The 15,439-nt window shown below is 42.6% G+C and overlaps 1 protein-coding gene across 1 annotated transcript; it reads left to right on the forward strand.

Annotated features, from left to right (window-relative positions):
- Window positions 1-546: 546 nt before the first annotated feature.
- SPOCK1 (sparc/osteonectin, cwcv and kazal-like domains proteoglycan (testican) 1) lies at window positions 547-14,949 on the forward strand (the record flags this gene model as incomplete). Its single annotated transcript, XM_010082339.1, has 5 exons — window positions 547-663; window positions 7,309-7,530; window positions 8,129-8,191; window positions 13,199-13,336; window positions 14,470-14,949. Coding segments are annotated over 5 exons (731 nt in total), but the record flags the coding sequence as incomplete, so codon positions are not given.
- Window positions 14,950-15,439: the final 490 nt, after the last annotated feature.

The raw sequence follows: 15,439 nt of genomic DNA on the forward strand, positions 1-15,439 counted from the left end.
ATGGAATTGACAACCTCCAGAGGTGGCAAAGTCTCATTTGCAGTAGAACTAGAGCAACATAACAATTTTCTTTTTTCTTTTTTATGTATATAAATAAGTATATATATTTCCTATTACTGTGATGATAGCCTTGTACTAAGCCAAATGTGGTTATAAATTATTCCTAGCATCTTGTTCAAGTAGTCTATCTAGGCAAGTATCTCCCTCCTCCCTGTCTGTTTGACTGATATTTCTCTCTGAAATCCTAGAAGGTGAAAACATTTAAGTTAAATAGTCACATAGCTCTAATTGAGAACCTGCGAGTAGCTATACATGTCCCTTCTTCCGTCACAAATCATGGCAGCTACTGAGGAGATACCTGAGTGCAACTTATAATTCATAATGACTTAGAGTTTTAACTTGCATCCTTTTCCCTTCTCTTTTACTGCAGAGCTCTTAATAAGAAGGACTTTACAACTATAAACAATATTTTTCTTATAGACTATCTAGAGAAAAGTTCTTTTGCTCGTGCTCTTGACTCAGTCTGATGCTTTGTTCTTTTTCCAGCTTGCACAGACAAAGAACTGAGGAATCTCGCTTCGCGACTAAAAGACTGGTTCGGTGCTCTGCACGAGGACGCAAATCGGGTCATCAAACCAACGAGCTCGGAGATGGCACAAGGCAGTAAGAAAGCATTTTTCCCATTGAACATTGAGTGTTGTAGACAGCTTCCCAGCCTGAGAGCATTCAGCTGAGTGCAGCTGTTAGCGCTACGATGCCATGGGAAGCAGGTGCCAGCAAGTAAGTGGGTGCTCGGGAGACCTGATCCTGCACATAAATAGCTGCACTCTTTGCTAAAGGAGCTGCAGTCGTTTTCTACTCTTTCTGGCCCAAACTGCTCTAAAAACTGGTAGTCGGAGACAAGAGAGACCTTTACAGGATAGTCAGGCAAATAACGGGGTCCGAAGGCCATGGAGGTCACATCTCTACTAGTAAATAAAGCTGCCCAGGGACTTCTCTCAAGCCCCGAGGTTAACTAGAATGCCATAGTTCCTATCTGTACAGTTAAACTCCATGACCTTCCCAATCAGCGTGGCTGCATCCAAATCACTTCTTGGGGCTGGACAGTGGTGTGTGCTTACCCACCAGTTCACGGCCAAGTGTTTTCTGAACCAATGTCAGTGGCATGAGCCAAAAACATGGCATACAAGCACAGGGAAAATGAAGCTAATGTTGGAAAGGACTCAGTTTTCATTTTGCAATTTCTTACTAACACCTTATATAAGAGAAAGAATAATAAGAACATCAGCATTGTAGCCACAGAGCTGGAATAGTTAAATGGTGTGGAAACATGGACTCTGTTGTGTCCCAGGTATTTAATAACACCATTTTTGCTTCCTTTGATGTGTTGTTTTTTTTTAAAATAGGAAGAAAATGAACAGTTTAGAGGACATTTACTCCCTGTGGGTTTAGCCAACATGACTGATTTTGATGTCATTTACCCACCAGGGAGGGGAAAGATTCAGATAACAGCATCAAAAGAGGTCATGTTCATCAGGCAGCAGATGCGAATTTATTTTCTGTAAGGACTCATTAATCCTTTTAAACAGTATGTTCCAAAACCCGTGGGCCCCTGGGTTGCAAAGTAGGATGCACAAGTTTTATTGAGGTGTCTGACTCACCTTCACTCCACTGCCCTGATTCTCTGGTACAAGCTGTCTAAAGCCAGGATTTAAATTCACACAGAATTTAAAGGGTTCAGTCAACTGCTCCCTTTTACGGTCCTTTTGACCCCAGTGCCTGGGTTCCCTGTGTTGTGAGGCTGGAGAGGCGAAAGGTGCGGTAGAGCAGACCCAGCACATCAGGATGGGCGTTACTGTTGGTCCATGTCTCCACAGACACTCTTCTTTTGTGCTGCTTTTGAGCATGTGTAGCAATAAATTGCCTTTTTCCAAAAGAGTCAGTATGTACCACAGGCTATTGCTCAAAACTATAGTCAGACCTCGTCAATGCCAGTATCTTAAAACCATGTGGTGAAACGAGCCATGTCCCTTGCTTTCAATAGTATTTACAAAGTCAGTATCTTTAAAACCATATGTCTGTCTTATTTCTTAAATGATACTCCTACAAATGATTCTGACATGCAGAGGAAGCCAAACCATAGTGCAAAACGGCAACTGGATGTAGAGCTAATGATGGATTCAAGATGTGAATTCGTTTCAGACCCCATGCCAGAAAACACCAGAGACTTAAAACTTTGTCTGAAATCCTTTGGGCCCAGAACCATGTGAAACCTCATTTTATCAGACTGTCAAAAGGATGGTTTTCATGCAGATCACCTGTGAGCTGCTCATGAGGAGCTTACCAAGGGCCAAAGACCAAATTAATTCCATTGGGTCTTTTTTTTTTTTTTTCCTGAAGCAATTTCAGTGAGAAAAACATTTCTGGTAATTCTGCAGTGTTTGCTGTGATTCACAGAGGAGCTGTTATCTCTTTTTAGTTTAGTTTGATTCCTGGCAGCTTTTATATGAAAGCCTGCCTTGAGATCTTAAGCACTTGATCTCAGCAATGTTCATTTTTAGACTGTTGACTTAGTTTGGCACATTTTCTTATATGTCAGTTAAAAAAAAAGAAAGAAACTATGAGTGAAGATGCCTAAATCATTTTTGAATGCCACAAAACTTGGGCTTGTTTTTCTTTTTAAGAGTTTGCAACAGTATTCATGAATTAATCTGCATGTGCCGAATTCTGCAGCTCCAGTTCTCTCTGGTAACACTGAAAATGCACACAGAGTAAAGACAGCAGTGTTTGGCTTCCTCCAACTTCAAACATTTGTAAAAATGAAAGACATCTTAAACAGGGCTCAGAATTCAAAGCAAAGTTCAAATACGCAGGCTGAAAAAAAGCATTTGTTTGAATCCTGGCAAACAGGACACACACAGCTCTGGAAATACACTCTGATGTACACGTTGCTCTTTTTTTTATTGCTCTGCATGTGTTGCACTCCTCACCAGGCTAATCACTTCATTAAACTGAACCGGTTTGGTTATGCCTGTAGAGTCTTGAAAGGCATGCACATCCTCAAAGTAATCCATTTTGGGCGAGCCCCTGTGGCAGTAAAGGAACAGATGGTGGGATGCGATGACTACGATGCCTCGGACACATCAGCTGTCTAGAGAAGGTGTTCCAGCAGAGATTTCTCTATGCTGCATTAAATTTTCAAGATGTTACTGTGAGTGTAAATAAGCTTTTTGAGTGTACTAAGTTCACCCCCAGGTGAAGGAAAGAAGTACACTTCTTTTTTAACTCTCTTGAAAGGAAAGGAATGAGGGTGAGTCATTGTGTCTGAAATCTCAAACCTTCATTCCATGAGCTATCTGCCACATCCCAGCAAAGCACCATAGGCCAGGAACTTTGACTTCTGCAGGCTTTGTACGATTGAAGTCTCCTCAATAAATAATATAAGCAACTCAGGGACATGCTTTGGCATAAGGAAATCGTAAAACTAATTAGGTAGTAAGATCAGCTTCAAATTGCTCCTGAGCCTGTTGATAATTCGTAACATTCCGATATTGTATCTATGGTTGGAGTGGAGCTGTTCTTCTTTTACTAGAGATCTGTGCAATATAAAGGATTTTTTCTGGGGAACATTTCTTCTCCTCCTTCCTTTATTATAAGTGATGGGGGAAATTAGGTTAATTATTCCCCTCTTAATTTAATTGTAGTATACTTTAATAAAATAAAACTGGCTCATGTAAGTCAACTCTTGAAGGGGGAAAATAATTTTATGTGCCAGAAGGTGTGTTTATTTTTAATTAGGATTTTCACTTAAAGACTTTTTTAAATTTAATTCCATTTTAATTCAGAGGAGGTAGAGCGTTTTGTGTATTAATGGGCTATGAGACTTTTACATGTAGGTCACCAGTTTGATTTCCTTCCAGATCTGTAGTGAATGAAAGTTGTTAGGGTGCTGAACAGCTGTCAGTGGGAATAAGAAATATGATGGTCTCAATCCAGGTCCTTGTGAGCAGGTGTCCAAATGAGAGCCACCACCATCACAACTGACGTTAATTGGCATCTGTGTTGGCAGCCTCTGCCAAGGAGCCAAGAGCAGGAGGGCTGTGGAGCCTGTACCGTGCTCTGGTGTCTTACGATAGGCACTGCAGCGCTGAGCTGATGCACTGAAAGATGCAGAAAAGTTCTCGCTGAGGTTACTGTTATTCCGGGTCTGTTGCGCTAGAAGTCCAGCTTGTTAACTCAGCACTAAATTCATTACAGAATTACAGTATGTGGTTTGTTTCATCCAATATGTCACATCATATTTATAAGCAAGCATATCAAAAGACTCCAAACATTCATTTAACACCAGGTGGCCTCACCAAGCTGGTGACCTCCCAGGGAAGGTAAGTGAGCTCTGAGAACCATCTTCCACCAGCTGCCCTGGCTATGCACTAAGCCAGAGCTGTGTTGCACACCCAGGGCACTCTGCTTTCCTTCCTGGTGCTGGGTACCAAGAGCGTCCAGGATTGCTGGGTCTGTGCTGCAGATGTGGTGTTGCAAAAGGTGATTTATGGGCAGTAGCTTTTACCAGGAGACAATATGAAGTATTGTAGTAGTAGATATTCACCTTCAGCTACATGTTGAGGACCAGTTAAAGAATTAACCTTTTCACTGATAATAGCCATCTAGCTAAGGGCTTTCTCTTGCACCTCCCACTGTCATATTTAAAGACTTACAGACCACGCTACCTAATAATCCAGCCCTGCTTCATAATACAGCCTCTTAATAAACCTGATCTGGAACTCTGGCCACAAGAGCGAAAGCTCCCTTGTTTATAAGAAATTACAATCAAAACCTCTTCAGCTAATGTAATTAACTGTCTTCATAAGTGACCTTTCATGATTGTATCTTGCATCGAAGCCCTGATGGTATGTCACAGAGCAGCTTCGTAGTCCCATCAGCCACTATCCTGTGATCTGCTCAGACAGCTCAGTGCTGGTGTATCCCCGAGTGCTGTTGTACACACAGATAAAGACTTCCCAGCAGGGAGGAAAACGCGACTCAGAAATAATCCACAGACACCGTCAGGGGCAAGTTCATGGCAGGATCTCCTCCTCCCTGCGCTGATCTGTGACAGTGAAGAGGTGACTTGCAGAGACCCACAGGGCTGGGCAAGACATACCGTACTCACCTGGTTGTACTACAGACCTTGGAGTTACTCACTGCAGCAGCACTAAGTGCCACAACAGGGTGTAAAGAGATGCACCAGAGAGGGCATCTGTGCAGGAAAAAAGCAGCTGATGGAACCCAGCTGGTTTTCCCCTGTAGAAACTGTTAAACTGGGATAGCTGGACTGATCCCTGCTCCACTGTGCAACTGAATGGATGATCCAGCCCTGCCTGTTGGACTGCTTTTAACCTGCCCCATGGTGAGGAATCAGGCACAGCATACACCCACAGGGCAGGACTGTGTCCTGCTCCTCGGTGTTTTGTAGGGGCAAAGTCAAGGATGCTTAAATCGTTTCACTCAACAAGAGACTGCACAGTGACCAAATCCTGCTTGTCTTCTTCAGATGGATAAAATAATTTAAGTCAATAGTCCTAATTGCTTCAGCAAGTCAGACAGGCTTCCTCCCTACATCTGTTCACATGGCCTTTTTCACAGTGCTCAAACTCGATTAGATAATGTTAGAGGAGATAACAGCACAAAAATGTGATGAGATGTTTAGCATGATCTCTATCTTCCCTGCCTCAGCTGCCTCTAGCCCTGAGGAAAACAGTGCTACCTTCTTCCTTTCCTAGAGAGGAATGTATTCTGAATGACATAAACCTTCCCGTTAGTTAACCCTTCTGATTGTTCCTCCGTGTCACTGACAACCTTCAGCTGCAGTCGCGTATGAAAAGCACGGCTTCCAGCACAGAGCATAAAGCACTGCCCTCCCTTGGATTAATGCTTAAAATAGCAGGTGGAGCTTGGACAGACTGTCAGCGTGGTTCCAGCAACATCTTAGGTTTCACTTTAACAAAGCAGCATCCTGAAATGGGACTTCACACGTACAGCAAATCAGGCTAAGCCTGACCTCTTTCAATGAAAGAAGCAGCAAAAAGAAAAAGCCCAAAAGGCTGCTCCACAAGGCCCGTAACAGCAGGAAAAGTGCACAGGCAGGTTATCGCACGCAGCTGGAACAGCGTGAGCATGAGGTGCCTGGGGTGTGCAGTTCAGGTGCCCCCCGTGCCTGCAAATCCCCAGCCAGTGTGCGTGTTTCCGAGTCCGTGTTGGAACCAGTATCCTCGTTACTAGATTTATTAGCTCTACATTGCACATATACTTTCTTGCATCATAGATAACTTGGAAATCAGCCCATGTTTGCACCAAGCATTGAAAATACAGTGAGAGTATGGATTTATAATGCCCTGAGTTGTTTGTGAAAGGAGGCAGTGGCACTGTTTTTGTGGAGACTGCAGAGTGCTGGAACGTGTGTCTCGCGTACCTCATGGGTATCTATATGCATGGCGGTCTGTCTGTGATACCGCTGCTGCTGCCTTTCAAGGATCTGGGCTATTAAAATGAATGATGATGATGGTTTCCAAAGTGCTGGAAGAGCAGAATCCTGTATTGCTCTGCGATCCTGGAGGCACAAGCAGGAACAGCGCTGGTATGGCTTACGAGAGTGCTGGTGTGTGCAGCTCTCTGCAGCTCCCAGCTGAAGCGGTGCTGTTCCTCGGAGTGGTGCAAGCAAAAGAGATGCTTCGTCCTGTCTCTCCCCCTGCCTCCCCCAGACAGCTCGCAATGCGGATCAAAGCGTTTTGTTGTCCACCGCAGGAGGCAGGGCTTTGAAGAGTGAAAAGCTGGGATGAGAGGTGGAAGGTGAGAGCACAGCAGGAAAGAATTTGATCAGGGAACTAGAAACAGGTCTGGGGAACAGAATTTCAATTGCATGCAGACTCAGCCTAGTCTGGAAATACAGGGGGTGCAGCCTTTTCTCAGCACATTTCAATTTCTTGGAATGAGGCCAACCCACTTGGACTGACGACAGAAAAAGTGAGAATTTTTTGTGTAGAAATAACTTTGAATTACAGTAATCAGCTATGGATCTCAGCCCTCCCCACCCCCAGCTCCTAAAGAGAGTGAGCTCTAGGCTGTAGCTGGGTTTGGGTTTTAAGCTTTACTCAGTCAGTTCAGTCTTAGAATTTTGTTCTGCTTTGGGCAAGTCAGGTTAACGTTCGGAGTCTAGACAAAAGAAGATTAGAAAGGCTCCAGCTTAGCAATAATTCCTGTGCAGTGAGTGTGCTGAGGTTCAGCTGGGGATATTTGCCTGTCTTCTCACAGGATTTGACACCAGCATACTGCCCATCTGTAAGGATTCCTTAGGCTGGATGTTCAACAAACTTGACATGAACTATGACCTGCTGCTGGATCCCTCGGAGATCAGCGCCATTTATCTGGATAAGTACGAGCCCTGCGTCAAGCCTCTCTTCAACTCTTGCGACTCCTTCAAAGACGGAAAGCTTTCGAACAACGAGTGGTGCTACTGCTTCCAGAAGCCAGGCGGTGAGTTGTCCAATTTACAGGACAAAGAGACGTTGTTTGGGTCTCCTCGTGTTTCAAGTGTGATTGATCTGCTTATAGAGATAGTTCAGTAATTGGCAGTCAGTTGCATTAAAAAGCTCTTTTCTCCAGCCCTGGTGTGAAAGGGCATTGTGTAACGATGTTCAATGTCAGAGATGAACTATATTAATATCTCTTGATCGTTAACACAAAGAAAGAAGAGGTATCAGTGCACACAGTCTAGAAATAAGCTGTATTGCTGATAGAAAACTCAAGAACTTTTTTATTAATGCAGAAATCAGTCATTTAGCAAATCATAAATTTGAGAGCTGGCATTGTGTCACTTTGGTGAAAAGAGAGGAAGAATGGTTTAACAATGACAATGGCCCCCAAACACTATTCTCAACTACAGTGTGTTGCTTTTTTTTTTTTAATTAGTGGAGCTAATGACATAAATTTGCTTTGCAGTACAGTCCCAGCATATGGGCTGCTTTCGCTCCCAGGTGTACAGTAGTCTACATTTCATGTCAGTAGTGAAGTCAGTCATTACCGAGTCTGTCCCGTACCATCTGGAAACTGATTCTCATACGTTATATTTTAGGTCTTCCTTGCCAGAATGAAATGAATAGAATTCAAAAGCTAAGTAGAGGGAAGAGTCTGTTGGGTAAGTTCGATTACTCACTATTCATTTACTCAACAAATTAAAGCTTCTGTGATTATTATAACTTTATGTGCAGTAATGGTTTTTCAATTAGAGACTAATGTTTTGAGTCAGGAATATGCACCACGGAGTGTAGGCCTGACACTATGAAATTAAACAAATAATGAGATAGCAGCATACCGAACAGGTGTCAGCATGGCAACGGGTTCAGAACTCATTTACAGCTCTCCAGAAATGCAAAGCCTTGTCTGTACAGAGCTTCGTACTGCCTTCATCGCCTCGTAGGTCAGAGTAAGTACGGAGGTTGCTTGACCCTCAAGCCTCCCATTTTTGGAGGGTGACTGGAGGTGCCACAGTGCTTAGCCAGTGGGTTCATGCCTTCATCCAGTTCGGGTGCAATGCATGCCTTCCTAGGGGTTAGGTTTTGCCATATCACCCTTTAAAATATCTCAGTATATTCTGTGTATATGAAAGCAGGAATTCATATCATCTCGTGTTAAGCAGCCCTTCAAGATGCTCCGTGCTGTAAGATGTGATAAAACCTGCCCCTCTCTCTGACTACTGGGAGCCTGAATTCATTCCTAGCCTGCGCTGCTCTGATGGATATCTAAAATTAGGTGAAATAAATCCCCATATGGCATTTACCCATTTAATTGCTAAAAAAAACCAGGTTGTTGCACTGAGTAAATTTAAGGTAACTAATTCCATACCCTAAAATCACTGTGCTCTGTAGCCTGGCCTTTCTGCGGTGGTATCATATTGAAACCTCTGTCCTAGCGCGTTTGTGTACATGGAGCCAAATCACACGAGGCATCATGCAGCACAGAGCATGCATGTCTGCTCTGCTGCAATGCTGCTGAGATTGAGTCTGCTGCTCCGGTTGCTCTCAGATTTTAGTCTGATATTTCCAGATGCTCATTAGCAGACCCTGCAAACAGAGCTGCTGCAAAGCTCGTCTTTGCCAGACCCTGCCGTCATCAGGTGCCGCTGCTGTTTGAACTCAGGGTTCAGGTACCTTATGAACAATCCCAACGCGGATTCATTGGTTTAAAATATGAATAAACGTTCCCAAAGGCCACAAGACTATGGTTTAGTTCCATCATCCTTTCATAGCGAGTTCACATAAAGATGAAGATGTTTCAGTTACAGCTCCTGCTGTTCGTAGCTGTGGGAGCGAAGGGAGGATTGATCGCTCAGCTGTGTGCATGCTCCATTCAGTAAATATTTTGCATTTGTGTTTGAATGCATGTTGTGGCAGAGGAAGTCACGATGTTCTCTGTCTCGTGGGTGTCATGACTTTCAAAGCCACCAAAAAGAATGAGAAGCCCAGGTCCTAATAGGCAGCTTGGGCTATCCCATATTTCTTTTATGCTTTGCTGTTATTTGCTAGATGCAAAAAATGTTATCTAGGTTGAAACAGAAGTGGTTTGTTCTGATGTGCAGGGAAAAATGATGGCTATATGGCAGGTACTGCAACATACAGTTGTAGTGCATGTCACTGGGATCTGATCACAATAGCAGGAGTAAAATGACAAAGTAAAAGCAGTAAGAATGGTCCCTTACCACAAATAATTTCTAGTCAACTGTATTTAAAAAAAAAGGAAGGATGAAAGTGGCTAAGCTCAACAAATCAAGAAGTGTCAGGTATAGGTTGTTCCATAAGCTGGAAAATTGAGAGGAACTCTTTGCTTCACCTGCCTGGAAAGCCTGCCTGCATCATGGCACCTGTCTGTGAGGTGTTAATCTGATCTCATAGCTATTTATACAGCGGAAAATACTGTCTTTTCACTGGCTGAAAAATCACACAAATGGAAACCAAAACATACACATGAGGAAAAACACACTTGTAGCAACAATAAAGATTGAAAAGAGAGATTAATATTTTCAGAGAAACTAGTCTTTAATTATTTTCTTTCCTTCTCTGTCCCTGACACACAGAGCACAGCATTTACAGCCTGGCCAGTACGCAGGAAGATTTCTGTTAACTTGCATCCATTGATAAAAAATGATGACTTGTGATATTTTGTTCTCTATATATTTTTCAAAACACATGACAGTTGCAACAAAGTACTTCAAAGCCATTGCCATTAGATATGTTGAATTTGGAGGCTTTCAAATAGAGTCTAGCATCCCAGGGGACTGAATTAAAAAGTAAACAGCACTATTCATCTTTTCCTACCAGATTTATCTAGAGTACAATTAACTGCAGAGAGTCTACTTTTAGAGCATACAACTGTGCAGCCTGATAATGCTTCTCCCACATCACTAAGGTAATAAATTTCTGCTCCCGTCACTATTTTCTTCTGTATCAGCCCTGCGAATTGAGCTAACATAATAGCTAATACAGGGAGCTGTGTGCTGGCTAGCACTTAATTCTGACAGGCTATTGCCTGGGTGCTTCGCTATCTTCAGCATATAATTATTCTCCCCATGTCCTCTGAGGAAGGGAAGTATTATACAGATAAGGAAATGATGCCAAAAAAAAAAAAAAAAAAAAAAAAAAAAAAGAGAGAGATAGGTCTGGATCCATAAAGAGGGTATAGAAGCAACAGTGCTGTTCAAGTTTGTGTGGAATAACTAAATACTCCATGGGACCAGGAGAGATGGGGAAGCAGGATTCACTAGCCCGAGGCGGTTCAGTGGGGAGTGACTAACATTTTGTAGCGCTTGATAGTAAAGCTGGTCCACCAGCAATCCTCTCCAGACTTGTGGGGAACCTCTGGAGAGGAAACATGAACTCCTTTCTCCTTCCAAACCCTGCAGATGTCCTTGGATGCCAAACCAAATGATGGGCTGAGGTGTTCCCCCTGATGGGCTGTCCGGATGGATGCTCCAGAACAGCTCCAGAATAGCAGAGCTGGTAGCCACAGCTTATTTCTAGTGAACACAGGGACTGATTTCTGTAGGATTTACGAATCCTCACCTGCACCTGACACACTGGAGAGGACACGCTGTTATCTTCCCTCTGATGGCTGGCAAATACTGTGACATCAGTATGTGGAGCTAAATATTTAAAGCTCCAGTGTTACATACTGATGGGCACAAATTTCACATGCAGAAAGAAAAGTGCCTTCTACTCTTCACTGTGACCCAGAGTGTGAATCCTTCCACGCACCAGGCAGTGAGCCTGGGCTGTAATTTATTTTTAAAACAGTGGCTTTTACAGGTAGTGTGGAACTTTTTGATACCTTACAGGAAACACAGCGAAACTATGCACAAAGGCATGTTTCGAGGAAGGGGAAGGTTGCATTGCCGAAGGAAAAGAGAAAGCAGGAGACAGTTTAAAAGGCAGAGGCCGTTCTCTGCTCACCCCATGATGCCACTGAAGTTCCTTCCCTGGAGACAGATGTTTATCTGATATAACAGGGGAGCTCTAAGGACACGGTACAGCTCTGCTGGCTTACACCAGCTCAAAATCAGCACCTGAGCACTTTTCCCAATGTTATGTATAGTCTGATAAACACCTGGAGTGCTTGACAAAGAACATGGGTGTAAATATGAACAAAAAGTTTCTCCATCAATATTGACAGTGAGCAATAAATTACAAAAACCTGCAAAGGCAAACACGTATACATGGTTATTAGAAACATTTTTTTTTTTAATAAATAGTGAAAATGAGTCTTTGGTGGTCATCGGTATGCTTACATTTGTACATGAACACAGTGGTGGTACCTATAAGCAAAGCTGCTATGAGATCGTGCTTTGAAGTTATTTAAAATACTCTCACTAATGGATGTGAAGTGGTGTCAAAAACTGATCCGATATACGAGGATTTCTGCAGGTGTTCAAAGGTTTCTCTTCTCATCTTCCAGACCTATGATAGCAACACAAACATTAGACACAATGTGCAGTGCAATGAGTTTGGAAATTCAAGGATTCACTTTATATAGTGTGTGTATGAGATTGACTGACTTCCACTTTTGTGTCTATTATATAGGAAATTTCATGGCTTTTGGGCAGCACCTTCTCATTCATTTTTTCTGTGAGAAGTGTAGTGGAAATAGACTCTTTGACACATGAACTGTCTGAAGAGATGCTATACACATGGAACTAGTTAAAAAACTTACTGCATGACCAGTAAATCACTGGTATCTTTGACAAAGGAGAAAAATACTTTCTCAAAAATCATTTGAGACAAGAAATTTGGGGGCAAGGGTGGGTTTCTGCCATATTTCAAATTGAAGCAATTGACAAAGAAGGGAAAATGACTGTACTGACCTCCCCTGGGAATAAAGCAAACTCATCTCGAAGGACAAGAGGGCTTTTCATATTGAAGTACATTTGCTGTATCTGCTGGAAATGGTGGGAACAATAAAATGGGTTTCTCCTGAGAGCTCGCCTGTCTGCAGAAGCCAGAATGAGCCACACTCTGCAAGGCTGAACTATATTGGTTTTATTGTGGGACAAATCTTGGGCTTGAAATCCAAAGATACATTGACTTCAAAACCTGTTGTCCTTCTCTGTAAAGCTTACGCTTGACTTCTCCTTTTATACAGGGGAACTCTGAGTAAGTTGGGAGTTGAGCTTGAGATTAGTACGAACAGCAAGCAGATGGCAGATACCTTCCAGGGATAATTACAGTGCTGTGGAAAGACTTCGATGATAAACACCAAAGGAGTGCAAATGGAAGGGAAATGCAGAATTAATGAAGTTGGGGTAATAATCCAGTTGGGAAGAAAAGTTTAAAACCAGGAGTTAAATCGGAAAGGGGCTCTGTGAGAATATTAATAATTCAGGGACAGACTGAATCTGTCTCTAGCACCGTCTGCCATCACCCTCCATGGGCTATATATGCACAAACGTTTATGCACTGTGCAGTGACCAGGCTGGCTGAAAACTGTTAATCATATATAATTTCTGCTCCCTTTTAGGCACCAGATAATCACTTGTGTTATCTTGCCAACACTGTAAAGATCTTCATGTAAATAAGTGACACGTTCATAATACTCTCTATACCTGCTTGCTCCTACAGAGGCTTGCGTTACTGATTATACCTTATATTTTATGCAGGTGCTTTCATCCCCCGGTGCAATGAAGAAGGTTATTACAAAGCCACTCAGTGCCATGGCAGCACAGGGCAGTGCTGGTGTGTCGATAAGTACGGGAATGAGATAGCAGGCTCGAGAAAGCAGGGGACAGTCAGCTGCGGTGAGTAATGATGTGCTTTCCTCCGACAACACGGGAATTAACACTGTTGTAAGCCCTGCCATTGCTGTACGATGGAGTACGATAACAAAAGTGACAACAGGGAACGTGACTACTGGTGTTCAAAGTGCTCGTGTATTTTCTTATTCAGACTACAAATAGTGCCCTTAGATATGTCCTGGTCCTATGGAAGGGGTGCAGCAGAAGGAAACAGGCAATAACTACTGATAAGAAGATATTTTTGCTGCCAGCTTGGAAAATGTAGTAATTGATATTAAAATTAAGGCTATAGGATTGCTGTGGATGGTTATTAAATATGTTGTTCTGTATAGTCTGGAATGCACGTTTACTGGGACTTCATTAATAATGTCTTGACAGAGAGAGGAAGGCCTAAATGTGTAAAATGTTATTGTTCTGTATAGTCCTGAATGCACGTTTACTGGGACTTCATGAATAATGTCTTTCCAGAAAGAGAGGAAGGCCTAAATGTGTAAAATGTTATAAATTAACAACAAAGCCCAATAAAATTGCTGACAGGACGATATTATGTAGATCTGTAAAATCACCAATTAGCCGTTATACCTAGGCAAGCAAGATTTCAGCCGTGTTCCTTCAGGGTGCCTCGGTGATGGCTGTGGATGCAGCTTTCTTCTTCGAGAAGGAACAGAAAAAGCAGAGACCTGGAAGGTCTGAGATGCCCAGAATCACACCACAGATGTTAGGCTCAATAGCTACGTTTGCAGAGAACGGTTTGTGCACTCAAAATCAATTTGTGGAATATTTTTAGCCTGATTTATGTAGTTGTGAGGAGATTAAAGTATTTACAAATGATTAATGATCTTCTGGTGCGCCTGCAGGTGGACTGAGTCAGTACTCCCCTTAACATCGGTGGAGTCTCGAGGAGGAGGGCAATGCATAAGTTTTTATGCAAGTAAATTTTTTTGGAGTAAATTGATATATGTATTTATCCCAGTTCAGGATGGAAATTTTAATTTAGAGGTTGTTTCACGAATCGATGAGCCAATGAATTTTAAAAATAACATTGATAATGACATTGGCTTGAACGACAAGGGTAGTGGTGAACGAGGGGTTTGGTGTCTTGGGAGGGAATGACCTTTCCTGCTCACCTGTTTCAGAAGAAGAGCAAGAAACCTCAGGGGATTTTGGCAGTGGTGGATCTGTTGTGTTGTTGGATGATTTGGAAGAGGAACCTGAAGCAGCAAAAAAAGACAAAGAAGGGAAACTGAAGATTCATGTAAGAGCAGCTAATGAAGATGACGAAGATGAAGATGATGATAAGGATGATGAAATTGGATATATATGGTAGTGCCCAGCGTAATGAGGACTCACGTTTTGCACAATATTGCAAGTCACGTTGTATCTCTGCAATTGTATCTGAGAGTACCTGGCACAAATATTCCCTCTCTATTGAGTTTAATTTTGTATAGTCTATTTAATTTGGAAGACAATTTTTTTTTTTTCCAGCAAGGACTGTTTGGAATACAGCTTTTGTTGGTTTGTTTGGGGGATTTTTGTTCTACCCACAGGGGCAATGAGTTTTGTTTCAAAAGCATTTCATGTCTTAATCCTCACTTGCACAACTTATTAAATATATCATGTGAAAGGAGAATTGCAGGAGGGGCTCAACAAACCAGTACACAAGGCTTAGAAGCCCTTCTCACGTTATCAACCATAGAGAATTTGTATCATAGATTGTTACCTGGATCATATCAGAAACAGTTATTTTTCTCTCATGAAGAAGAAAAAGTAGGTGCCTCATTTTCTAGTCCATATTTGTCACATTCCAGTAAGGAGTAAGTCTCTTTGGAGAGTGACTTCTGACTGCCCAGCACCAGGGGTTTAATCCTGCAGAAACCCACTGACAGGATTTTCTTTTCCTTACATTCTCTGAGAGTGAGTCCAAGAGGCTTAGTCCAGCCCACACTGAAGGCAGAGCTGCCGCCAGAGCTTAGATCAGCGCACTGACACCGTTTGGTTGGTCGAGGACCATGGCCTTGATCTTGAGAGATGCTGAGACCCTGCAGCTACTGTGGACGTACACGTAGGCAGGGAACTGTCTGCCTTTCAAAGTGTTGGAGGAAAGAG

Source organism: Pterocles gutturalis, unplaced genomic scaffold, assembly GCF_000699245.1.
Source record: "Pterocles gutturalis isolate BGI_N339 unplaced genomic scaffold, ASM69924v1 scaffold25984, whole genome shotgun sequence".
Lineage (NCBI taxonomy): Eukaryota > Metazoa > Chordata > Aves > Pterocliformes > Pteroclidae > Pterocles > Pterocles gutturalis.